Raw genomic sequence first — 26,126 nt, forward strand, 5'->3', positions numbered from 1 at the left:
AGGACCAGTGGGGTTCTGTCCTGGTGGCGATTGGAGGGGCGCAGTTCAAGGGCGGAGGAGCGGGAAGTGGAGGAGAAGCAGTGGAGAGCATCGTCAACCACATCTGAGGGGAAATTGCGGTCTTTGAAGAAGGAGGCCATCTGGGTTGTTCGGTATTGGAATTGGTCCTCCTGGGAGCAGATGCAGCAGAGGCAAAGTAATTGGGAATATGGGATGGCGTTTTTACGGGGGGGCAGGGTGGGAGGAGGTGTAATCTAGGTAGCTGTGGGAGTCGGTCATATCATATTTTAGCTGCAGCAGGGAATGAAAATAATTTTTTGACTTTTTTTTTCTAATTGATATGGTCAGGTCTTAAGTCCAATCACGTGAGCCTATTTGATATATTAAAACATGGTAACTAAGGAAAATACTGTATTCTTTTTCAGTGAACACTGAAACAGCATTTAAAAACTGAAGGGATTCAAATAATGCAATCTCCTCTTTGAATAGCACAGTTTTAAAATTATTTGATAATTATTTTCAACCAATATGTACAACTGTTTTCATTTATCTTAAGCATTTCCTATTTACAGAAATATAGCCTTTCTCATGTTTTCCACAGGTTTGCAGTTAATGAATGATCCAGCTGTAAAATCACAAGAAACTCTTGGAGTTTCATTGCTGACTGACATCACATACCTGAATAGGTTTATAGTCTTGGTGATCCACCTGTTAAATATTCAATTCATTTTGGCTCCAGCTTTGTTTAAAAAAAAAAGTTGCACTTACGTCATATCTTCCAGAACTTCAGGTTGTCCCAAAGTCCCAAAGAAACAACAAAGCATATTTTGAGATGGAGTCACTGTTGTCATTTTTGACATGTGTCTGAGAGGGCTCAGTTTAGTGCCATATTCAATAAATGGCACCTTCGACCCTGGAACACATTGAACACTTCACTGAAGTGTGAGCTAGATGCTGTACTCAGACCTTTGAAGTGGGGCTAATTAATAAGGTGAGAACATTACCACTGAGTCAATCATGGCTGTTGTACTAAATAGTGAATGCCTTTAATTATGACATTAAATGTTTTACACTTGAATTTGTAGCATTTGAAATTTTAGTCATAACTTGTGCTCCTAATAGACAACTGTTCTCAAAATAGACTTTTAAGAACATACCTTTTCATGGTCAGCTATCTAAACTGGGTGCCCTAAATAGAAGGAGAGTTTCTGTCCACCCTGAAGCTATTTTATTAATCTATTCTATTATGTAAGCAATTCAAAGAGAAGGAGCTTATTGGCCATAGGTTTTCAGGATGTTTGTCATGTGATCAAATGCTCTCAGAACAGCTTTGTATATTCTCATCCACTCCCAGAGGATTTTCTCACATCCTGTCATTTTAACAGCACAGCCAGTCAGCTCTGTAGCTTTTGTGATACATCATGAGCTCTCTGTGGACGTGCAGTGTTCTCATCAAGTCATGTCACTGATTGGGGTGGTGCTTGCTGCTGACTTACAAGGATAAGTTAAAATGCAAGAGCAGTTCCATTGTAGAACTGCAACAGGGAAGGTTTAAACATTCCCCAGACTTCAGTATTTTGAATTTAATGCCATGGCTATTCTTTAAACAGAAATCATCACAAAGTAAACATGAACAAACAGTGTCACATGATGCAGAACGACAGAGTGATTGTCAGGAAACAACAGAAGCCAGTTTGGGTACTACAGGGAGTGGGCAGGTAAGGAGATTCAATTTTGCACCAATTACGAGGATTGTCAGTTAGATGGACATAATTTGGTAACAGGATTTTTACGTATCTTCTGTGTCTCTTTCCTCACCTTTTTCTTCTCTAAACCAACCCCCTAAAGTAAATTTTCTCTGAAATCTACATTATTTATTTATATTTCAGAGCATTCACCATGAAAATAACAATATTGTCTAAATAGACCTAATTCCATATATTTAGATGTAATGAACAAATATTGCTCAGACAGAAGAGTGATGGCTTGATGAACATTTATAGTGAAGTACAGTCATGCTTGTGTCTAATATTTAATGTTAATCCTTAATTGCTGTCAATCTTAATCACTTTATATGGTCAGCTGAAATATTCCTGTCAAAGAACTATGTAGGATTGGCAAAGAAAAATTCATTTGCATTAGAAAATGTGAAATCCTATAGAAATGTGAATGAAGACCCTTGTATCATGTTGAATGTGCTTTATATTACAACTGAAATATTATGGCCTGGATTTTCTGTTGGCCTGATAATTGTTTCTGCAGCATAGATAGGAGTTACAAAGGGAGAACCTATGGAATCCCCATGTTGCAGACACTGAGAGGATTGTCTGGAAAATTGAAAATTTTGCTGGGCAATATGCTTATGTCTGGATCCCTCTTAAAAATATCAATTTAAATGAGAGAATTTGGAGGATGTAAACTAATACTTGGAAGTTAGATGATTACAAATCTAATCTAATTCATGGGTCACTATTCAACTGACCTCACCTCAATTTATCATAAAACCTCACAATTACACCTTCCCCAGGTTCCTTACAAACCTTCAGTTGACATTGCCCCTCTATCCGAGGACCTGATACCCTACCCCAATCCACTCGGCACCCCCACTCTTGATCTTCATGACCTGAGAACTGCAACCTCCCTGTAACCACCAGAACCTGATATGTCCCGTTCTCTCTGACACTGGATCCAATGACCAGCCCCAAGATCTGGGGGCATCTCCCTGTCACCAGATTTGACATCCACCTTTATCCTTAGGTCCTGACAAAAAAAGGATTCTGGGTGGTCCAAGATGGAGGACAGGAAAAATATCTGGCTGTAACAACTCCTTTTTTGAGGTATTTTAGGTGTTGGAGGTGATTTCCTCGAATTCCAGGAGCAGCATTTAATGTTTTATATGCTGTTGTGTTGTTTTGGAACCTTGGAGAAAAAAAAAGTCAAAACAATAGCACTTTTAAATGGGAGAGGAACAGACAAAGGAAGCACACGGTGAGGTCAGTGCGGGGGGAGAGAGAGAAAAAGAAACCCAAGTTGCTAATTGACAGAGCTGTGAATCTGCACTGTTACTGCCTTTGCTGTTTGAATTCATGTATCGCTAGACATCGGAGTGCATCTGGGAAAATTAACAAACATTAAAATTCACAACTGATCTTGGAGGAACCTGTTTGGAGAGGTCACAGTACAGAAAGAGATAAGCGGATATTTTAAGTGTGGCCTTTACAGTAAATCTGCAGTAGTGAGTAGAGTGCATTCTTTCTTGATTATATGTTTTATTGAGATATGTCTCTTGATTAAATTTAAAATATAAGCCATAAATATTAATTTAACCTGGAGCAATATTTTGTCGAGGAATAAGGCAGTGCTATTTTCTGGGTCTGTAGATTGAAAGAAGCAAAAATGGCCATTAGTAGAGTGACATGCTCATGTCAGATATGGTAGCTTAGGGAGAGTTTACGGGTTACTGAGGATTATAATTGCAATAAATGCCTTGTGAATCCTATTAAATCGAATGGATCAGTTGGAGAGACAGTTAAAGGCAATGAGGAATTTACAAGATTAAGGGGATGTGATGGGTGGCAGTTATAGGAAAGGGGAAAAGTCTCGGATACAGTTGCATAGATGGGTTAACTCCAGGAAAGGTAAGAGAGGTAGGCAGTTAGTGCAGGGGTCTAGTGTGGCTATCCCCATTTCAAACAGGTATCCTGTTTTGGAAAACGTAGGGGGTAATGGATTCTCAGGGGGACGTAGCATGAACAGCCAAATTTCAGGTTTTGAGACTGGCGCAAATGCAATGAGGGGTACGTCAAGTTCCGAGAGATCGATTGTGTTAGGGGACTCTCTAGTCCGAGGTACAGACAGATGTTTCTGTGGCCAACAGAATGGTGTTGCTTCTCTGGTGACAGGATGTTTTAAAAAATTCTCAAGGTCAGGTTCGTAGGAGAGTAGTCTGACACAGAACAAACGACCAAGAGGCGAGTCTGCTAGAATATGAGCATTTTATTCCCCAAGAGGGAGAGGGGCCAGATGGAGGTCATTGTACACATTGGAACACAGGAAGGGAAAAGGTTGAGATTCAGAAGGGAGATTACAGAGTTAGGCAGGAATTTAAAAAGGAGTTCCTCGAGACTAGTAATATGTGAATTGCTCCCAGTGCTACGAGCTAGTGAGGGCAGGACACGAGGATAGAGCAGATGAACGCATGGCTGAGAACGTATGGGAGAAGGATTCATATTTTTGGAAGCTCTTTTTGGGGTAGAAGTGACCAGTACAAGAAGGCTGGTTTGCATCTAAATTGGAAGGGGGCTAATATACTTGTAGGGAGATTTGCTAGAGCAGCTCAGGAGGACTTAAACTAATTGGGAGGGCGGGGGGAGAGTGAAGAAAGAGATCAATCTGAAACTAGTAGAGTTGAGAACAAAGGCAAGACAAACAGGGCAGGTAGGGACAAAGCAGAGAACAAGATAGGACTGGTCAATTAAACTGCATTCATTTCAATGCAAGAGGCCTAACACAGAAGGCAGATGAACTCAGGACATGTTTAGGAACATGGGACTGGAATATCATAGCAATTACAGAAACATGGCTCAGGGATGGACAGGATTGACAGCTTAATGTTCCAAGATACAAATGCTACAGGAAGGATAGAAAGGGAGGCGAGAGAGGAGGGAGAGTGGTGTTTTGATATGGGTTGGCATTACAGCTGTACCGAGGGAAGATATTCCCAGAAATACATCCAGGGAAGTTATTTGGGTGGCACTGACAAATAAGAAAAGGATGGTCACCTTATTAGGTTTGTATTATAGACCCCCTAATAGTCAGAGGGAAATTGAGAAACAAATTTGTAAGGAGATCTCCGTTATCTGAAAGAATAATAGGGTGGTTCTGGTAGGGGATTCTAACTTTCCGAACATGGACTGGGACTGCCATACTATTAAGGGTTTAGATGGAGAGGAATTTGTTAAGTGTACAAGAAAATTTTCTTATTCAGTATGTGGATGTACCTACTAGAGAAGGTGCAAAACTTGACCTACTCATGGGAAATAAGGCAGGGCAGGTGACTGAGGTGTTAGTGGGGGAGCACTTTGGGGCCAGCGACCCAAATTCTATTAGTTTTAAAATAGTGATGGGAAATGATAGACCAGATCTAAAAGTTGAAGTTCTAAATTGGAGAAAGGCCAATTTTAACAGTATTAGGCAAGGACTTTCAGGCTGGGGGGGCAGGTGTTCACAGGTAATGGGCCAGCTGGAAAATGAGAACCCTGCAGAAATGAGATAACAAGAGTCCAGAGACAGTATATTCCTGGTAGGGTAAAAGGAAAGGCTGGTAGGTATAGGGAGTGCTGGATGACGAGAGAAATTGAGGGTTTGGTTAAGAAAAAGAAGGAAGCATGTGTCAGGTATAGGCAGGATAGATAGAGTGAATCCTTAGAAGAGTATGAAGTAGGAGTATACTTAAGAGGGAAATCAGGGGGACAAAAAGGGGACATGAGAATGCTTTGGCAAATAGGGTTAAAGATAATCCAAAGGGTTTTTACAAATATATTAAGGACAAAGGTTAACTAGGGAGAGAATAGGGCCCCTCAAAGTTCATGAAGAAGGGCCTGTGCCCGAAATGTCGAATCTCCTGTTCCCTGGATGCTGCCTGACCTGCTGTGCTGTTCCAGCAATAAAGTTTCAACCGCTCAAAGTTCAGCAAGGTGGCCTTTGTGTGGAGCCACAGGAGATGGGGGAGATACTAAACGGGTATTTTACATCAGTATTTACTGTAGAAAAGGACATGGAAGATATAGAATGTAGGGAAATAGATGGTAACATCTTGAAAAATGTCCAAAATACAGAAGAGGAAGTGCTGGATGTCTTTAAACGGTTAAAGGTGGATAAATCCTCCAGGACCTGATCAGGTGTACCCTAGAACTCTGTGGGAAGCGAGGGAAGTGTTTGCTGGGCCTCTTACTGAGATATTTATATTGTAGATAGTCACAGATGAGGTGCCGGAAGATTGGAGGTTGGCTAGTGTGGTGCTACTGTTTAAGAAGGGTGGTAAGGACAAGCCAGGGAACTACATACCAGTGAGCCTGACGTCGGTGGGGGGCAAATTGTTGGATGGAATCCTGAGGGACAGGATGTACATTTATTTGGAAAGGCAAGGACTGATTAGGGATAGTCAACATGGCTTTATGCATGGGAAATCATGTCTCAAATTTGATTCAGTTTTTTTGAAGCAGTTATGAAGAATATTGATGAGGGCAGAGTGGTAGGTGTGATCTATGTGGACTTCAGTAAGACATTCAACAAGGTTCCCCATGGGAGACTGATTAGCAAGGTTGGATCTCATGGAATACAGGGAGAACTAGCCATTTGGATACAGAACTGGCTCAAAGATAGAAGACCGAGGGTAGTGGTGGAGGGTTGTTTTTCAGACTGGAGGCCTGTGACCAGTGGAGTGCCACAAGGATCAGTGCTGGGTGCACTACTTTTCGTCATTTATGCAAATGATTTGGGTGTAAGCGTAAGAGATATAGTTAGTAAGTTTGCAGATGACACCAGAATTGGAGGTGTGGTGGACAGCTAAGAATGTTATCTCAGATTACAACGGGATTTTGATCAGATGGGCCAATGGATTGAGAAGTGCCAGATGGAGCTTAATTTAGATAAATGTGAGGTGCTGCATTTTGGGAAAGCAAATCTTAGCAGGACTTGTACACTTAAGATCCTCAGGAGTGTTGCTGAACGAAGAGTGCAGGTTCATAGCTCGAAAATGGAGTCATGGTAGGCAGGATAATGAAGGTGTTTGGTATGCTTTCCTTTATTGGTCAGATTATTGAGTACAGGAGTTGGGAGGTCACGTTGCGGCTGTGCAGGACATTGGTTTGGTCACTGTTGGAATATAGCGTGCATTCTGGTCTCCTTCCTATTGCAAAGATGTTGTGAAACTTGTGAATCTTTTCTGAACCCTTTCAAGGATGTTGCCAAGCTTGGAAGATTTGAGCTATAGGGAGAGGCTGAATAGGCTAGGGCTGTCTTCTCTGGAGCGTCGGGGGCTGACTGATGACCTTATAGAAGTTTATAAAATCATGAGGGGCATGGATATAGGATAAATAGACAAAGTCTTTTCCCTGGGTTGGGGGAGTCCAGAACTAGAGGGCATAGGTTTAGGGTGAGAGGGGAAAGATATAAAAGAGACCTAAGGAGCAACCTTTTCACGCAGAGGGTGGTACGTGTATGGCATCAGCTGCCAGAGGAAGTGGTGGAGGCTAGTACAATTGCAACATTTAAAAGGCATTTGGATGGGTATATGAATAGGAAGGGTTTGGAAGGATATGGCGTGGGTGCTGGCAGGTGGGTCTAGATTGGGTTGGGATATCTGGTCGACATGGATGAGTTGGACCGGCGGGTCTGATTCCATGCTGTACATCTCTATGACTCTATCCCCCTCTGCCACTTTTGTTTATTGTGTGGTTTTGCACTTGTATCCAAGAGTAGTAGTCAAATACAATGGCCAAGGAAAAGGCAAGGTCAAGAGCTGTCTTGCAACTTGGGCTTCTTTACAGCATTTGTAATTGCCTGTTAAGCCCTAATACTGCAATACACGATCAGAGATATATCAAACTCTTAATTTTACTTTTACATTATTGAAACATTGTTCTCTCCATATACTTCTCTGTATTATCTCATCTCAATTCTGACCACATTATGCTATTTCTACCTAGCATCGAACAGCTCCATGACACCATAGCAAGGTTGTTTTAGGGTCCTAAAGCTGTTACAAAACAGCTCAGTGTCTGAGATGTTGTAAATGGTGCTCAACATTGTGCAGTGATTTGCCATCATCTCTGCTTCTAAGATTATTATGGAGGAGATGTCATTGATGAAACAGCTGAAGCTGATTTGACCTAGGATACTGTCCTGAATAACTCTTGCTGTGATGACTGACCTTCGGCAACCACAGCTATCTTCCTTGGTGCTCACTCCTACACCAAGTCCCATTGCGTAGTGAAAATTAATCCCAATTTGTCACTTTCAAAAAATGACACTAATATTACTACAAAGGAAGAAATTATATATAATTAGAATATTTGTCTCAATTATTTATTTTTATAATTTCAGTAATTAAAATAGTGCCAAATTGTGGTGACTTATACAATACACATCTCTCTGCATTTTCATAAATACAAGTGACAATAAATTGCTATTCTATTTATTTCAAAACATTTTAGAAACAATACTTAATGCTTCAAATTCTGTCTGTGTTTTAGGATTCAGGATCAAAGGTTGAACAAGATGCTGCTAATGTGATGAGCTGTAGTAATCCCTACTCAGTTCCCAGAAGATTGACAAGCCACCTGGGTACCAAGGTAACCGAAGATTCCAGACTACAGGTCGCTACATTGCATTTTTCTAATATATCCATTTTAACAATGCTCTGGCTGTTTTAGCAGTCTCGCTTTTCTTCCATTAACACATGCATGTTGTATTCTTTACTGTGTTCTTTGACAACATTTACCAAATGATACTTTGTAATGTTAATTGGCAATCATTACAGCTGTACTCTACATTGGAAAGGAAGAACTGAAAGATTCATAATTAGGATTATATTTGATTGAACTTAGTGTTCTAACAGAATTCTAGCAGAAATCAACAGAACTAAAATTAAGTAATTAAATCACTTGTTGAATATATTCAAATAACTTCTATATTGTAACCAGAAAATCAAAACGACAGTGTTCTGCACAAAAAGTTAAAAATGACCTGAAATCTCAAACTGAAATTTGGGTATTTGTCTGAATGTTATTCATTCGGCAATATTTTGTCATTTTGCTTCTAATTCCAGCTGCAGAAGTAGCAAAGCTTGCTTTTTTATAATGGGCTTGCTGGCTTTAAATGCTTGAATTTGTTTCTTTAAATGTTGTATATGGTGTAATTGTAAATTTAATCAAGAAGTCAGTATAGTACCAGTCAATAGGACTAAAGAACTGAACTGCAAACATTTAGATATATATGGTTAAGTATTAAAAATTATTTGGAGTAATAATATTGTGCAGATAATGCTTATCTTTACATATTACTTTTCAAATATTTGGAATTTGGGAAGGCAGTGGCATAGTGAAAATGTCACCAGACGAGTAATCCAGAAAACCAGTTTAATGCTCTGGAGAAATGCGACATTGCAGGTGGTGCAATTTGAATTTAATTTAAAATGTCTGGATCTAGAAGCTAGCTGATTAGCGGACATGTAACCATTGTCAGTTGTTGTAAAAACCTGTCTTGTTCACTAATGATTTTAAAGGAATGAAATCTGCTGCACTTAACCTAGCCTGACTTCAGACTCTGAGCAATTAGGGACGGGCAATAAATGCTGGTCTCATTAGCAGTGGCCAGTTTCCATTAATATATATTTTTTTAAAGTTACTACATAAGTGAATAAAAACTCCCGGTATCATTTGAGACTTTCCTTCTCAATCAGTAAAAGCATAGATTAGAATACTACATTTCATTGTTTCAAATAGAAGTGAAACTTTTGAACTCAACCTTTTTTAACTCACTGTCTAAATGGGACATTTTGATGCTTTGACTCAAATTCTCAAATAGAGTCATAGTCATAGAGATGTACAGCATGAAAACAGACCCTTCAGTCCAACCCAACCATGCCCACCAGATATCCCAACCCAATCTGGTTCCACCTGCCAGCACCCGGCTCATATCCCTCCAAACCCTTCCTATTCATATACCCATCCAAATGCCTTTTAAATGTTGCAATTGTACCAGCCTCCACTACCACCTCTGGCAGCTCATTCCACCCTCTGCGTGAAAAAGTTGCCCCTTAGGTCTCTTTTATATCTTTCCCCTCTAGGGGGGGCTGCAGGAAGGAGATACTATTCCTCATAATTCTAATAATGTTAAAGTTGCAGCTAATCACTAAATGAGGAATAGAGTTTGCAGCAGAAGCATTTTATTCTAATGCGAGAGACTATATGAAGGTTGTACCATTTGTGACTCATTAAGGAATTTCATGGTAATTAATAGCAGGACTAGACAGGGTAAACACAGGCAGTTTGTTCCCAATGACCAGGGAGTCCAGACCGGGGCCACTGTTTAAAAATACAGAGTATGCCATTTAGGACTGTGATGAGGAGAAATTTCTTCACACAGATGGTGAAGCCTGTGAATTTTCTGCCACAGGGATGAGGCCAAAACATTTGAAAGTTTCAAGATGTGGGATATAGGTGAATTAATGTTATTTCTGCAAATTATAAGTTCTGATACAGAGTAAATGAATTCACATTAGTCTGTGATTGTTTTCTTAGCTAGGAGCTGAGTTAGCAAAATGGGAACTACATAGAGGAAGGTCTTAGCATGAGACGTGATTACATAACAATGGTAGAAATACAGGCACTAGATAAAATGCTGTGAAAAGAGGCCTTTATAAACATCTGTTTCCCACTTGTACAGAGACACAGGAACAAACCCCAATTAAAAGGGCTTGGTGATAAGATGCTGTGAGGGGCAGCGCAGATGGAGGGAGTAGATAATGGTAAGCAAAGGATGGGATGACGTCAAACAACCTTATGGGGGGGGCCAGAGAAAGGCATTTGTCACGGACAAGGCCGGATAAACAGAAGTTGTGGGATCAGTCTTAAGGAAATGAATGACGTAAGCGAAGGATGGGGGCAAACAATGGAATAAGGAAAAAATATGGGGATTCAAACTGTATAAATTTCGAGAGTTTGTTGGATTTGGTGTGCATTTGTCATTGCCTTACCTGGCATTAGACATGGCACCCACTTGCAAGTGTACAAATAAACGACACACTTTCAGATTTTTGGTCTCGGACTGAAATTATTAAAGTGAGTGAGCTTTTGTTTCTCACAAAGATGATAGATATCTTAGGACTAAAAGGATCAAAGAGTATGGAGGAGAAAACAGGAACATAATAGTAAGGTAAATAATCAATATTGAATGGCAGACCCAGTTAAAAGGATGAATGGTCTAATCCTGCTCCTATTTTCTATGATTAGATTAAATTAGGTTCCCTACAGTGTGGAAATAGGCCCTTCAGCCCAACAAGTCCACACCGACCCTCCGAAGAGTAACCCACCCAGACCTATTTCCCTCTGACTAATGCTCCTAACATGGGCAATTTAGCATTCCCAGTCCACCTGACCTGCACATCTTTGGCCTGTGGGAGGAAACCGGAGCAGACACTGGGAGAATGTGCAAACTCCGCACAGACAGTTGCCGGAGGCTGGAATTGAACCTGGACCCCTAGTGCTGTGAGGCATCAGTGCTAGCCACTGTGCTGTTTGAGACCATGTAAATTGAAAGAAAATGCATGCATTGCAGTAAAGATTAGCATGAGGCCAAAACATTGGGAAACTGCCACAAACAAGTTTAAGGATGGCTTTTCTTTTCAAAAAAAAGGGAGAAATTGCAACATGAGTAAAACCTACTCCACAGCAAAAAGCTCTGAGTATATAAAAAGGAAATGAGTAACTGTTGGTCCCTTAGAAGCTAAGACTGGAAGATCAATAATGGGAAGCATTGAGATGGCAGCAGCTTTGACAAGCATTTTATACCTGACCTCCCAGTAGAAGATACAAAAAGCACACCAGGAACAAGGGGCAAAAAAGAGGTACTTCAAATAATGAGCTGGAGAACAGTGTTTGGGATACTAATAGCTCTAAAGGCTGTTGAGTCATTTGGATCTGCTAGTCTCAATCCCATGATGTTGAAGGAAGTATCTGCAAAGACAGTGGATGCATTGACTTTAATCTTCCAAACTGCAATAAATTCTGGAAAGGTCTCAGTGGGCTGGAAAACCACAAATGTACCAAATCCATTCAAAAATGGGTGAGACAAAAAGTGGAGAACTCTAGGTATATTAACACCTGTCATTGGAAAATGCTAGAATTCATCATTAAGAATTCAGTGGATATTTGTAAAATTTTATTTCAATTATGCAGATTTGCATGGTTTAGTGAAGTGAAGGTAGTGTTTTACTATCTGAGTTCTTCAAGGATGTAACAGCTAGGTGAATAAAGACCAGTCAGGGTGTGATGTATTTGGATTTTCAAAATGCGCTTAATACGGTGCCTCATAAAAGGTTACCAAGATGCATAGGTAATATGGTAATGAGGATAGAGGATTGGTAACTATAAGAAACAGTCGAGATAAATGGAGTATTTTTGAGATGTCAAACTGTATTGGAGCAAAATTTCCAGGCAACTCAAAGATAGGCAGGAAAGCAAATTTTGAGCAAGATACAAAAGAGATCAAAGTTTGTGCGAAGATTTGTAGCTCGGGTGCTCGTTGTTGTGGTTCTGTTCGCCGAGCTGGAAGTTTTTGTTGCAAACGTTTCATCCCCTGGCTAGGCGACATCATCAGTGCTTGGGAGCCTCCTGCGAAGCGCTTCTTTGATGTTTCCTCCGGTGTTTATAGTGGTCTGTCCCTGCCGCTTCGCAGGAGGCTCCCAAGCACTGATGATCTCGCCTAGCCAGGGGACGAAACGTTTGCAACAAAAACTTCCAGCTCGGCGAACAGAACCACAATACAAAAGAGAGAATTTGTGGGCAAAATTTGTAATATGTGGGAAAATTAGGTTTTACACTTTTCCAGGACGAATAGAAAAGCAGAATATTACTGAAATGGACTGTGGAATGCTGCAGTAAAGAGATCTGGATGTACGTGAATCACAAAAGGTCAGGATGTAGTAAGTAATTAGGAAGGCAACAGGGAATGGAGTGTAAAAATAGCAAAGTCTTGCAAATGCTGCGCAGGGCATTGGTGGGGCCAGACCTAGACTACAGTTTTAGACTTTAGGAAGGATATTCTTGCATTGGATGTAGTTCATAAGTTCACTAAGGTGATTTCCAGGGTAAAGGTATTGTCTTTTGAGGTCTGGTTTGATTGTATCCCTTCACGTTAGAAGAAGCTAGGAAAAAGAATAATAGAAGCACCATTTTTATACATATGTAACAATTTATTCGAAAATGTAATAGTACTAATGGTCTGGCAACAGCTAACATTGTTCCTATATTATTTTTAAATCAAGAAAGAACATGTTCAAAACCTATAAATATTTGACTTTTCAGAAAGATAGTAAAGGAAAGATAGTGGAATCTTGCCATTAAGTCCTAATGGAAAAGCAACTCGCACCCAAAAATAGAATTCTCGTTTAGAATTTCAGAAGGGGGCGCCATATTTGATCAAACTTACCACACTTCTGAAGAAATGGCAAAAAGTATGGACAAGAGTGCTTTAACATGTTTGGACTTTCAAAAGGTCTTCAAAACGGTGCTACGTGGTAGAGATATCACTAATTTCAGAATGCGTAGATTCAGAGCATATCACATTAGCACATTATATCGATAACAAACTGGTTGTAAAGATGTTAAGGGTCGCTATCCAGACTGCCGAGTCATGTTCCACAGGGATCTGTACTGAGACAACTGTTGATTATATATTCCTAGTTTGTTTTGGGAATCAGAAATACAATTTTAGACTTTGTAGATGATATCAAATTGCTGAGTATAATAAATACTGAGGAAGAATCCAACAAAATACAAACTTATAGTAATTAACAAATGAGTTTCAAAATAGATAAACATGATCAGTGTAAAGAATTAGGAAGCTTCAGAGTGCATGGATAATAATCTGAATTTATATAGGAGCAAAAATATTATAGAGATCCACATTGTTCAAATTAGTTGTACATAATCATAGAATAAATCTGGCACAGTAGGGAGCCAATCCTTTTTCCCTCTGGCCCAAAAAGATAATGAGTCAATTTAAAAATCAAAATCATGGGGTTAATTTCTGAAAGGATAGACTAGATGTGTAAAGCTCCTGTGGTAGTGTCTCTACCTCCTAGATTAGAAGGTTTAAATGCCACCTGCTCTGAGAGAGATCTTAACACATCTAAACAGGATGATTTAAAAATAATTAGACTTAAAGAGAAGGCACATTAAATTTAGTTCATCTATATTTGGAATGCTTTACATGGTTCAGTTTTTCATTTAGAAGCATTGAAGAACCAAAGAATTATCAAAATGCTAGAAGAAATAAAAGAATGACATTCCTGGTAGAATTGTGTAGGGTGCGGGTCTTCTGCATATAAAAGAGACAGCTGCTGGGGATGGCTCTAAGATAATGAAAGGGTTGATGTAATTGAAAATGAAGTATAAATGCAGCAAAGATATTTGCACTTGTGGGGAGTCCAAAGTAGAGACCATAATGTCTAACATGGTAAGTAAAATGTCTAGTAGGGATTCAGGAGGAACCTCTGTCCAAAGAATGTGGAATACATTGCGATATGATTAAGGCAAGTAGCAAAGATTTATTCAAGAAGAAACTACGAAATGAGAAACTGATAGAAGGACATGCTGATAGGTTTAGTTTAAAGAAGGTGGACATGATGATGGGTTTAATTTAATGAAGGTGGAAAATTACCAATAGAGCTTAAATGCCAGAAGGAACCAATTTAATCATTTCTATACTGTGTAGTTTTAATCCACATGTTCAAGTGTGTTCATATCTCCCTCTGAAGTAGACTTTCTGGCCCAGACGTAGGGACACAACCACGGCACCATAAGAGCCTTCCTCTATGCTGTGTAGATATTTTCAGTCAGCTTGTTCAGGCACACCTCTTGATCAGATGGGACTTGAACCCATACCTCCTGGCCCAGAGTTAGGGATGCTACTCCTGCACCACAAGAGTCCTTAAAGCGATGGCACCGGGAGTTAAACCTACAATCATCGCAAAACACACCAAAGTTAGACACCTTATCCATTGGATCACATAATTATTTAAGCCAAGTTTTGTGAACTAGTAAACTTCTATGGAAGTAGATATTTTTAATCAACCTGTTCAGACACACTGACTCACCAAGGGAGGTGAGACTTGAACCCCGACTTTGTGGCCAAAAGGTAGGGATACTACCAGTATGCCAGAAGAGTCCTACAACCCCCTTCTAGATGCTTTCTAATCAATCTGTTCAGATATTATCACACCTCTGGAGCAGGTGGGGCTTGAACTCGGGCCTCCTGGACCAGTTAGGGATACTACCACTGTACCACAAGGGCCCTTAAATCCTTATTTATTAATAATTTTAAAATCAACTTGTTTAGAGATGGTATTGTGTACTTCTGGAGCAGATGGGATTTGAACCTGGATCTCCTGGCTCAGAGACAGGAATGCTACAAATGCACCAGAGGAATTCTAAGACCATCTTCTAGATGCTGAGTAATCAATGTTCTCAGACATGTTACTCCACATCTCTGGAGTCAGTAAGACTTCAACTGGGGTCTACTGTGGGCGACACGGTAGCACAGTGGTTAGCACTGCTGCCTCGCAGCGCCAGAGACCCGGGTTCAATTCCCGACTCAGGCGACTGACTGTGTGGAGTTATCTAATCTAATCTAATCTAAAATAGGGATGCTGTCACTGCGCCATAAGAGCTCCAAGTCCCCATTCTGTGCATTGTGAATTTGCCCATCCAATGTGCTATAGGCTGGAACATTGATAAATCTGTAGTATACAATATTTATTACATCTAGTATAAAATATCGAGTGCAGGGCTCTTCTGGTGCAGTGGTAGTGTCCATACCTCCAAGTCAAGAGGCTTGAGTTCAAGTCTTGCCAGCTCCAGAGATGTGTGATAACATCTCTGAATAGGTTAATTATAAATTACTTAAAGTATTTAGTAAAAGGCATTGGTTAATTTTATTTGAAATGGATTTGGATCCTCTGATATTGTCCAATTATGACATCATTTCTAATAATGGAGTGCAAATAATGGGATATATTTATTGTCGAGACACCGTTGAATTGGTAAGAATTTTCTCATTCCACATCTGCTAAGGTAAAAATGGCTCCTGTCATAAAGGTCTTTAAACAGAGTATAATTTTTGTCAAGTTTTCTGTAATTTGACTTCACGTCATTAATTATTGATCCTATGATATAAACAGAATTTAACCTTTTTGATTCACTTGGGCTATAGGTGGAAATGGTATATTCGCTGCTGTCAATGCTTGGTACACACGACAAGGATGATATGTCTCGAACTTTGCTAGCAATGTCTAGTTCTCAGGACAGCTGTATAGCTATGCGTCAGTCTGGGTGTCTTCCGCTGCTGATACAGCTTTTGCACGGCAATGATAAAGACTCTGTGCTGCTTGGCAATTCACGTGGCAGTAAGGAGGCCCGTGCGCGGGCTAGTGCTGCACTACACAATATCATCCATTCACAGCCAGATGACAAGAGAGGAAGACGGGAGACCCGTGTTCTTCATTTACTAGAACAAATCCGTGCTTACTGTGAGACGTGCTGGGAATGGCAGGAAGCACATGAGCGAGGCGTGGATCAGGATAAAAATCCAAGTATGACATTTTCTTTACAGTGTAATGTGTTTTTTTTGTGTATCTTTTTATTAAAAGAAGTAGCTTTTAATAAGAAAAGTAATGTAGATAAGTTCTGGTTTTAAATTATTTGATTATAACATAGTTTGTATATAAATATATATTGCAATTACTTTTAAGTGTTTATTAAGTTGAATTTATAATTCAGTCTAAGATTGTTTTCTCAGTATCACAGCCTGAAGAATTTCACCGTTTTTTAAATAATCAATCATCCTTTCAGTCTGTTCAGCTTGGGATACAGCTGTTGGCATAAGGGAAATCATTATACAGAAAGCATGTTTGTTTTCCAATATAGTTATAGATATTGTTCTAGTATTTGACAGATTTAAACAGAAGTATTCTCAGTGGGGAAGTGAAACTCTCTAAAGAAAGCATATTATTGGCGTTGCTCAGTATGTCATCCGCACCAAAACAGATGATTCCCCTTTAAATGCAGTGTCAGCAAATACAACCTTTACACCTTAATGTTGTGAAACCAGCCATTAAAATGATCCCTGGCAGCCAGCTTTGGCTACTGCTGGTGGCTATTTACATCTTAGCAATGTATTATGTCAATATACTGTCATAAGCAATAAGTTAGTGTTTTGTGACGTGTTTGGTTCCTGTTCATATTAAATCCTAAAAGGAACTCTATAAAGTTGCTCAAATATATAACAGGCCTGGGTCCAGTTTAAAATTCAGTAAAGAAGGTCCCCGCGGTGGATGAACAAGGGAAATAAGAGTATGACAGTAAATTTGTAAGGCACATAAAAGCAACCATAGGAGCTCAAAGATTAAAATTAATGAAAATAAATGTAAGCCTTTTACAGGCTAAAACAGGAAAATTAATAATGAAGAACAGGAAATGGCAGAGCAATTTAAACTATTATAGGTCAAGAGCTATTTATCCCAAAACCTTGGGACCAGCTTTTTTTTTGGGAAAGGACATTTTTGGTTTTTGGATAGGTTTGAATATGTTTAGGTTCTTTTGTGTGTGTGTGTGTTGGGGGTGGGGAGTTGTTGGAGAAAAGTTGTTTGGACCAAATGGACCTAACAGCAAAGCTTTTTTTTTTCCCTGAGAACCCAAATAGAGCTTTGGACATGCTGAGTTTGGGTTCTGGGGGAGAAAGAAATTCAGTCCATTCAGGCAAGTAAAGGTTCTTCTCTTTCCCTGAAGAGCCTGAATTCAACATGTCGACAGATCTGTTTGGGTCCACTTTCAAAAAGACCTTCAATTTTTAGGTCATACAGCACAGATGTAGACTCTTCAGCTCATCAAGTCTGCTCTGGTCAAAAACATGTACCAAATTATTCTAATCCCATTTTACGGCACTTGACCGTAGCCTAGAATCATAGAAATATTTATTTTTGATCATGTGGATAAAAGATATTTGCATTGTACTTCCGTTCTGTCATCTCAGAAGAAGACAGCAATGACTTCCCAGAAATGTCAGGGAAGCAAGGGTCTTTGGGAAGGCAGAATTGAAGGAGATTAGTATTACTTTAATAGTTCTGTAGAAACTATTGGGACTGAAAGTTGGGCTTAAAGGAGGTAGCCATTGAAAATATCAATGTATTAGTTGTCATCGTCCAAAACTTTATAAATTCTGGAACAGTACTGGCAGATTGGAGGATGGCAATGTGGCAAACCCCAATACTTACAAGGAGTCAGGAAATTACAGACCAGTTAGCCTGACATCTGTAGTTAGGAAAATGCTACGGTCTGTTCTAAAGAATGGGATAACAGAGCACTTAAAAACAGAACAAAGGGTCACAGACTCAGGATATGGGGTTGGCAATTTCAGATGATGTTGAGGAGAAATGTATTAACTTAGAGGGTGTTGAACTGTGAAACTCTCTAGGGCAGAAAGATGTGGAGGCCAAGTCAGTGAATATATTTAAGAAATAGCTAGATTTTTGGGGGCTATCAGTTTTAATTGCTATGGCAAGAGTGAGAGGTAGAGGATTGGCTGTGATCTTGTTGAATAGCAGAGTAGACTCAGTTGACTAAATGACATACTCCTATTTTCTATGTTTAGGTTTTTATCTATTTCTACAATAAAAGTGTCATTTATTTTCTGTCTTATATGGTTAACTCTTCAGTTAAACATTGCCATATATGTTCATTTAGTTGGTGTGATTTTGGCTTAGAATGATAAACTGTTAAAACACAGGGGCATATTGGGTGTCGTCCTCATAAGCAACTAATTTGATTCAAGTGTTCAGCTTTCTTAACTGTGTGCATACTAGTAGGGCTGTTTTTGTTTAAACAGAAGGTCAAAAATTGGATGCTTTGGCCTTGGTTACATTTGTATGCTCACTAGCCAGTTAAAGCGAGTGGATGGGTCAACATGTGTGAACAATACCAACCAAATATGCAGTATAATTTCAAAATTTTGACTTTAACTCTGCACTGCTGTAAGATGTCAAACAAAGATTTGTTTCAACTACATTAACTTATTAAATAACAAATAGTTTTTCTCTGGCTATTAGATCAGCTCTTGTTTGCTAAGATTGATTTTAATTAACTTTGAATTCTAAAATTATTGTTTGGAAGATTTATTATATTGAAGTAGTGAAAATAGAACATTTGTAAATTTGAATTGTCTTTTTAAGCTTTGTATATCTGTTGTGCTACTACAGTGCCATCTCCGGTGGAGCACCAGATCTGTCCTGCAGTGTGCGTACTTATGAAGCTTTCATTTGATGAGGAACACAGACATGCAATGAATGAACTAGGTAACCAATGCAGTCTTGTTGTCTAGATTGGAAAGCTATTCTGTACAGCTTGATGTATTCAAAATTTAATTGATATGAATCACTTAAGAGCTCTTCGGCAAGAACAAATTGCAGTGTCTCTGAAATGTCATCCCTTTTGTTGGTCTCCAAATCAGAGCACAATATTTTTGATCTGTAAAATTAATTTAGAATGACTGGGCAGGAATGGGGGAAAATAATGATGGGGAGAAAAAGAGAAAATGGAACTGTAAGAATGTAATCGTACCTCCCAGAAAGCACTTTTAAGTTAATGTGAGGAAATGACAGAAATAGAGTCTTAGAGCACAGAAACAGACCCTTCAGTCCAACCAGTCTACTCCGACCATGTTCCCAAACTAAACGAATCCCACCTGCCTGCATTTGACCCATATCCATCTATTCATGTACTTATCCAAATGTCTCTTAAGCGTTGTAAATGTACCCGCATCCATCACTTCCTCTGGCAGTTCATTCCACACACGAATCACTCTGTTTAAAAGAAAAGGTTGCCCCTCATGCCCTCTTTAAATCTTTTTCCTCTCACCTTCAAAATATGCTCCCTAGCTGTAAACTCACCCACTTCAGGGAAATCATGCCTGATACAAATTTATAAGCCTCCATAAGGTCACCCCTCAACCTCCTGCCCTCCAGTGAAAAATGTCCTAGCCTATTTCTATAATGCAGACCCTCCAGAAGATTGTGAAACTATGCACTCTGCTATCTAAAGATCCAGATTTTGGGGCAAGAGTGAAATGTCGTTGTCAGAGTAACTTTATCCATCCCAGTCCAACACCAGTACCTCCACAGAAACATCAACATCTTGACAGGGCTCTTAATATTCAGGAATATATGGATATGTAAGAATAGGAAAAGACTATAGGCAACTAATATATGTGCAACAATATTTCATAAACACTGAAATGAACAATGACATGCTTTTCAGGAAAGCACTATGCAAGTATTGAAATATTTTGTAGACCTTTTGTGAACCTATTTATCCATTTGTGAGCCAAAGCTTATCACATTGAATTCCACAGTGTGCAATTAGGAATTATTTTCGCCATGCTTAACTTTTTAAGATGCTTTTGATTCTTTTGCTTCTTAAAAAAAATAGTTTTTTGTAAAGAAGTTGAATTTTGACTAATGTTATTTTGATTCGCAGGTGGTTTGCAGGCAATAGCTGAATTGTTGCAAGTTGATTGTGAAATGTATGGACTCACCGATGACCATTACAGTGTCACATTACGAAGATATGCTGGGATGGCACTTACAAATTTAACTTTTGGGGATGTTGCAAATAAGGTATGGAGTTTATTGTAGGCAGATGTTTTAGATTTTGTATCTTAAACATACCAATACGTGAATTAGAAGCAGCAGTAGGCTATTTGGCCCCTGAAACCTGCATAGCTATTCAATAAGATCATTACTGATTTGTTCATCATCTAAGTTCTACATTCCCAACTACCCCATAACCTTTTACAACTTGCGTAATGAACAGCATCTACCTCTACTTTAAAAATATTCGATGACCCTGGCTCCATTACCTTTTAAGGCAGAGAGATCCAAAGTCGCACAGTCCTCTGATGGGAAAAGCATTTCTCTCATCTCTGCCCTGAAAGGACAATTCCCAAGTTTAAAATGCTGTTCCTTACTTCTGGACTAACCCACACAAGACAGCATCCTTTCCATAGCCACCTATCATGACCACTCGGAATATTATGAATTTCAATTAAATCATCCCCCCCTCTCTCTCTCTCTTCCCCCCCCCCCCCCCCCATTCAAACTCCAGTGAGAAGCCAAGCTTGTCCAGTCTTTCATTATTAGTCAAACTGCTGATTCCCATTTTCAATCTAGTAAACCACCTCTGATCCTCCACCTGTATTTATTTCCTTCCTTAAATAAGGAGAACAAGATTGCCCATCAATGCCCTGTGACATCACCAACCCAAGGAAAACCAAACATATAAATAGAAAGCAGGAAACGCCGGCAGTGCTTTGTCCGGAGTCTCACTGAAGATGTTATCTAGTATGGTGACAAAATGTCTGAAAATGAACCTTCCAGCTCAGCGAGCAAACCAACATCCAGAACCTCAATCTGAGCTACAAGTCTTCTCAACTTGCTAACCAATGCCCTATATTATTGAAGCATTACATCTTTAATAAAGGATGTCACTCCTTGCAGCACCTCACATTCCATAACTTGCTGTACCTGAATACTAAGCTTCTGTGAATCATGCATTCAAAAAAATTGAACTTATCTATTCTCTTACCTTATGTTTCCAGTATTTTCTGCTTTGTTTCACAGTTCTAGCATCTATAAAATTTTGAGGTTTACAAAAAAACCTGAAATTAAATTGTTGTATAATGATTCCATTAATTTGTGTGAATAGTTGTATTAAAATTGATCAAACTAATTGAAGGTCTTGAGCCAAAGATGTAATGGGGTGAGAGGTGGAGAATAATGCTCTTCCAGTGCCTCACTTTTAGGGCTAGCATCTGCCTTCGAGCTTCCGAAAGTACATGGCGTGGTGGCACTCTAGACTGCAGTTGGTGTTGCAGTTTGCATTTATTGTTCAAGTTTCCCACTTCTCATGATTGAAATGTTTCAGCAATCTTACCATTATAAAAAAATCAAATTACATTTGTGTAAGAGCTGCTTCCGCACTGATGTTTCCTCTTCACAGGCCACACTCTGCTCTATGAAGGGCTGTATGAGAGCAATGGTAGCTCAACTGAAGTCAGAAAGTGAAGACCTACAGCAGGTAAAAGTATTCATTTGTAAACTTAAGCATCAGTGGAATTCACTATATACAATTTTTAAAGCCTCTGGTAATCACATTGGGTAAGCAAGGTCATTTGAAGTATAAGACTTTGCTAAGTGCATTAAACATATTAAACAGATCATTCGACTTGCCAAGTTGAAACTATATGGAAAATCGCAAAATAATAGTTCGTTGATAATTGTAATGCTATCTTTAATTTGGAGAAAATGCTGCACATTGCTTATTATCCATTTCAATTTTTTTAGTTATATGTACAGTTCCTCGCCTTTTATTCCAATCAGACCACTTAGTCATAGAGGTAGGCAGCATGGAAACAGACCCTTTGGTCCAACTTGTCCATCCCAACCAGATATCCTAAATTAATGTAGTCCCATTTGCCAGCCATTTGGCCCATATCCCTCTAAACCCTTCCTATTCATAAACCCATCCAGATGCCATTTAAATGTTGTTATTGTATCAGCCTCAGCCACTTCCTCTGGTAGCTCATTCCATACACACACCACCCTCTGCATGAAAAGCTGCCCCTTAGATCCCTTTTAAATCTTTCCCCTCACCCTAAATCTATGCTTTCTAGTTTTGGACTCCCCCATACCAGAGAAAAGACCTTGGCTATTCACCCTATCCATGCCCCTCATGATTTTATAAACTTCTGTAAGGTCATGCCTTAGCCTGCAACACTCCATGGAAAACAGCCCCAGCCTATTCAGCCTCTCTGTGTAGCTCAAACCCTGGCAACATTCTTATAAATCTTTTCTGAATCCTTTCAAGTTTCACAACATGCTTTCTATAGCAGGAAGACCAGAATTGAACACGGTATTCTAAAAGTGGCCTAACCAATGTCATGTACAGCTACAACATGGCCTTTCAACTAGTGTACTCAATGCACTGACCAATAAAGGCAAGCATACCAAATGCCGCCTTCACTCTCCTGTCTACCTGTGTCTCCACTTTCAAGGACCTATGAACCTGTACTCCAAGGTCTCTTTATTCAGCAACACTCTCCAGGACCTTACCATTAAGTGTTTAAGTCCTGCCCCGACTTGCCTTTCCAAAATGCAACACCTCGCATTTATCTAAATTAAACTTCATCTGCTACACAACCCCACTGGCCCATCAGATAAAGGTCCTCTTGTACTTTGAGCCAGATTTCCATTACACTTCCAATTTTGATGTCATTTGTAAATTTACTGACCATACATCCAATGTTCACATCCAAATCTTTATATAAATGATGAAAAACAGTGGACATGTGGTCCTTTGACACAGCGCTGGTCACAGGCCTCCAGCCTGCTTGTACTTTGAGCCAGATTTCCATTACACCTCCAATTTTGATGTCATTTGTAAATTTACTGACCATACATCCAATTTCACATCCAAATCATTTATATAAATGATGAAAAACAGTGGACATGTGGTCCTTTGACACAGCGCTGGTCACAGGCCTCCAGCCTGAAAAGCAAACCTCTGCCACCACCCTCTGTCTTCTACCTTTGAGCCAGCTCTGTATCCAAATGACTAGTCCTCCCTGTGATCTAACTCTGCTAACCAGTCTACCATGCGAAACCTTGGAGAATGCTTTACTGAAGTCCATGTATATCATGTCCATGGCTTTGCCCACATCAATCCCTTCGGATACTACTTCAAAAAACTGAATCAAGTTAATGAGACACAATTTCCCATGCACAATGTCATGTTGACCATCCCTAATCAGTCCTTGCTCTTTTAAATACATGTAAATTCTGTTCCTCACGATTCCCTCCAATAACTTGCCCACTGATGTCAGGCTCACCAGTCTGTAGTTCTCTGACTTTTCCTTACCATCTTGTTTAAACAATGGCGCCACATTAGGCAACCTCCAGTCTTCTAGCACCTCACCTGTGGCTATCGATGATACAAAAGTCTCAGCGAAGAGGAACCAGCAATCACTTCCCTAGGTTCCCACACAGTTCTAGGGTACACCTGATCAGGTCCTGGGGATTTATCTACATTTATGGGTCTTTCATATCCTTCTCCACAGTAAACACCGATGCAAAATACTTGTTTAGTATCTCCCCATCTCCTGTGGTTCCACACATATGCTGCCTTGCTGATCTTTAAGGGGCCCAATTCTCCCTTGTTATTCTTTTGTCCTTAATGTATTTGTAGAATCCCTTTGGATTCTCCTTGACCCTATTTGCCAAAGCTATCTCATGTCCCATTTTTGCCCTCTTGATTTCCCTCTTAAGTATACTCCTACTGCCTTTATACTTCTCTAGAGATTCACTCAATCCCTGCTGTCTATACCTGACATATGCTTCCTTCCTCCTCTTGATTGAAATCTCAATTTCTCTTGTCATCCAGCATTCCCTACACCGACCAGCCTTGCCCTTCAACCTATCAGGAATATATTGTCTCTGGACTCATTACCTCATTTTCCAGCCATCCTTTTATCTGCAAGAAGAGTTCTAAGACGAGTTTACCATCTTGAACGTTTTTTATGACTGGCTTTTTCTGTTAGACTTCAGGGAATTTTTTTTTATATTAACATGAGAGAATTTAATGACCTGCCATGCATTAGGAATAAAGGAGAAAATAAAATAAAATTGGCAATTCCAGGAAAAGAATTGCATTATTTTCATTTATATGTAAACTATAACTTCCTGTTACAGGTAATTGCAAGTGTATTACGAAATTTATCCTGGCGAGCTGATGTAAACAGTAAAAAGATCTTGCGTGAAGTTGGAAGTGTGAGTGCATTAATGGAATGTGCACTGGATGTGAAGAAGGTAGATGAATGTTTTCACAGTTAAAATTTCAGCTCTATTCTATTCAGAATTTTCACAGAAATGTAATTACTAAAAAGTTACAAAGTTTAAAAAATCCCTCAACACTAAGTTATAGTCCAACAGGTTCATTTGGAAGCACTAACTTTTGGACTGCTGCTCCTTCAAATTTTCACAGAAATGTAATTACTAAAAAGTTACAAAGTTTAAAAAAATCCCTCAACACTAAGTTATAGTCCAACAGGTTCATTTGGAAGCACTAACGTTTGGACTGCTGCTCCTTCATCAGGTGATTGTGGACTACACGACGTCCTGATGAAGGAGCAGCGTTCTGACAGCTAGTGCTTCTAAATAAACCAGTTGGAGTATAACCTGGTGTAGTGTGATTTTTTTAACTTTGTACACCCCAGTCCAACACTGGCATCTCCAAATCAGTGAAAAGTTAGACCTCTCTTGCCATCTTGCTATTTTAAATCTGTACTTTCTTTTGTAACTTGAAGACAAGTATCTCAAGAAAAGAATAAGACAAAATATGTAATTCATAAAAAGACATAGTAACTACAGAAGGATCATAGTTGTGCCATGTTTTGGTAGTTTATACATTCAAGGTAGTGATTTCTTCCTCGTGATTTTGAGTAAGTACTGCTGAAAGTAGAAGTGATGTTCAATATTTCCCCATGTTAAAACTTTGTGTCCATGCCAGCCCTTCTACCAATTGCTGAGCAACACTGACCAGCAATTCGTGCAAACATATTAAATAGGAGGATGTCTGGCTCTTCCAACTTTCTCATCCATTTGGTAAGACCAAGGCCGATTGTGGCCTCAACCCCACATTCTGACCAACTCTGATACCCTTTGACTCATTAGTTAATTGAGAATCTTTCTTACTGCTGCTTTAAAACATTGAATAACTGTCTCCATTGCTGACTGGAGAAGAATTTTAAAGACTCTTGACACACTCTGCCCTCAAACCCCACCCCTCCAACCTAACCGCATCATCCGCCAGCATTTCTGCCACCTCCAAACGGACCCCACCACCAGAGATATTTTTCCCTCCCTACCCCTTTCCGCTTTCCGGAAAGACCGTTCCCTCTGTGACTACCTGGTCAGGTCCACCCACCCTCCCATCCTGGCACCTTCCCCTGCCATCGAGGAATTGCAAAATCTGTGCCCATGCCTCCTCCCTCACCACCATCTAAGGCCCCAAAGGAGCCTTCCACATTCATTAAAGTTTCACCTGCACATCCACCAATGTCATTTATTGTGTCTGTTGCTCCTGATGCGGTTTCCTCTATATTGGGGAGACTGGACACCTCCTCACAGAGCGCTTCAGGGAACATCTCTGGGACACCCGCACCAATCAACCCCACTGCCCCGTGGCCCAACACTTCAACTCCTTCTCCCACTCTGCTGAGGACATGCAGGTCCTGGG

The 26,126-nt window shown here is 39.7% G+C and overlaps 1 protein-coding gene and 1 long non-coding RNA gene across 7 annotated transcripts in view; one reads left to right on the forward strand and one right to left on the reverse strand.

Annotated features, from left to right (window-relative positions):
• Positions 1–26,126, forward strand: part of apc (APC regulator of WNT signaling pathway) — a 196,909-nt gene that overhangs the window by 158,786 nt on the left and 11,997 nt on the right. For 5 of the 6 annotated variants that reach the window (XM_043710626.1, XM_043710664.1, XM_043710636.1 and 2 more), the window contains 7 exons: positions 1,611–1,718; positions 8,256–8,378; positions 15,997–16,375; positions 19,037–19,132; positions 20,313–20,452; positions 21,834–21,911; positions 24,581–24,697. In XM_043710626.1, the coding sequence (XP_043566561.1) occupies positions 1,611–1,718; positions 8,256–8,378; positions 15,997–16,375; positions 19,037–19,132; positions 20,313–20,452; positions 21,834–21,911; positions 24,581–24,697 (1,041 nt within the window). The remainder of the gene's footprint in view (positions 1–1,610; positions 1,719–8,255; positions 8,379–15,996; positions 16,376–19,036; positions 19,133–20,312; positions 20,453–21,833; positions 21,912–24,580; positions 24,698–26,126) is intronic. The other variant, XM_043710645.1, reaches the window with a different exon arrangement.
• The window catches only part of LOC122560231, a 51,281-nt gene continuing 39,202 nt past the window's right edge, over positions 14,048–26,126 (reverse strand). The window contains exons 2-3 of the long non-coding RNA XR_006314704.1: positions 21,790–21,902; positions 14,048–14,742 (exon numbers count right to left, since the gene is read on the reverse strand). This is a non-coding gene — a long non-coding RNA (uncharacterized LOC122560231). The remainder of the gene's footprint in view (positions 14,743–21,789; positions 21,903–26,126) is intronic.

The sequence above is a fragment of the Chiloscyllium plagiosum genome, chromosome 2 (assembly GCF_004010195.1).
Source record: "Chiloscyllium plagiosum isolate BGI_BamShark_2017 chromosome 2, ASM401019v2, whole genome shotgun sequence".
Lineage (NCBI taxonomy): Eukaryota > Metazoa > Chordata > Chondrichthyes > Orectolobiformes > Hemiscylliidae > Chiloscyllium > Chiloscyllium plagiosum.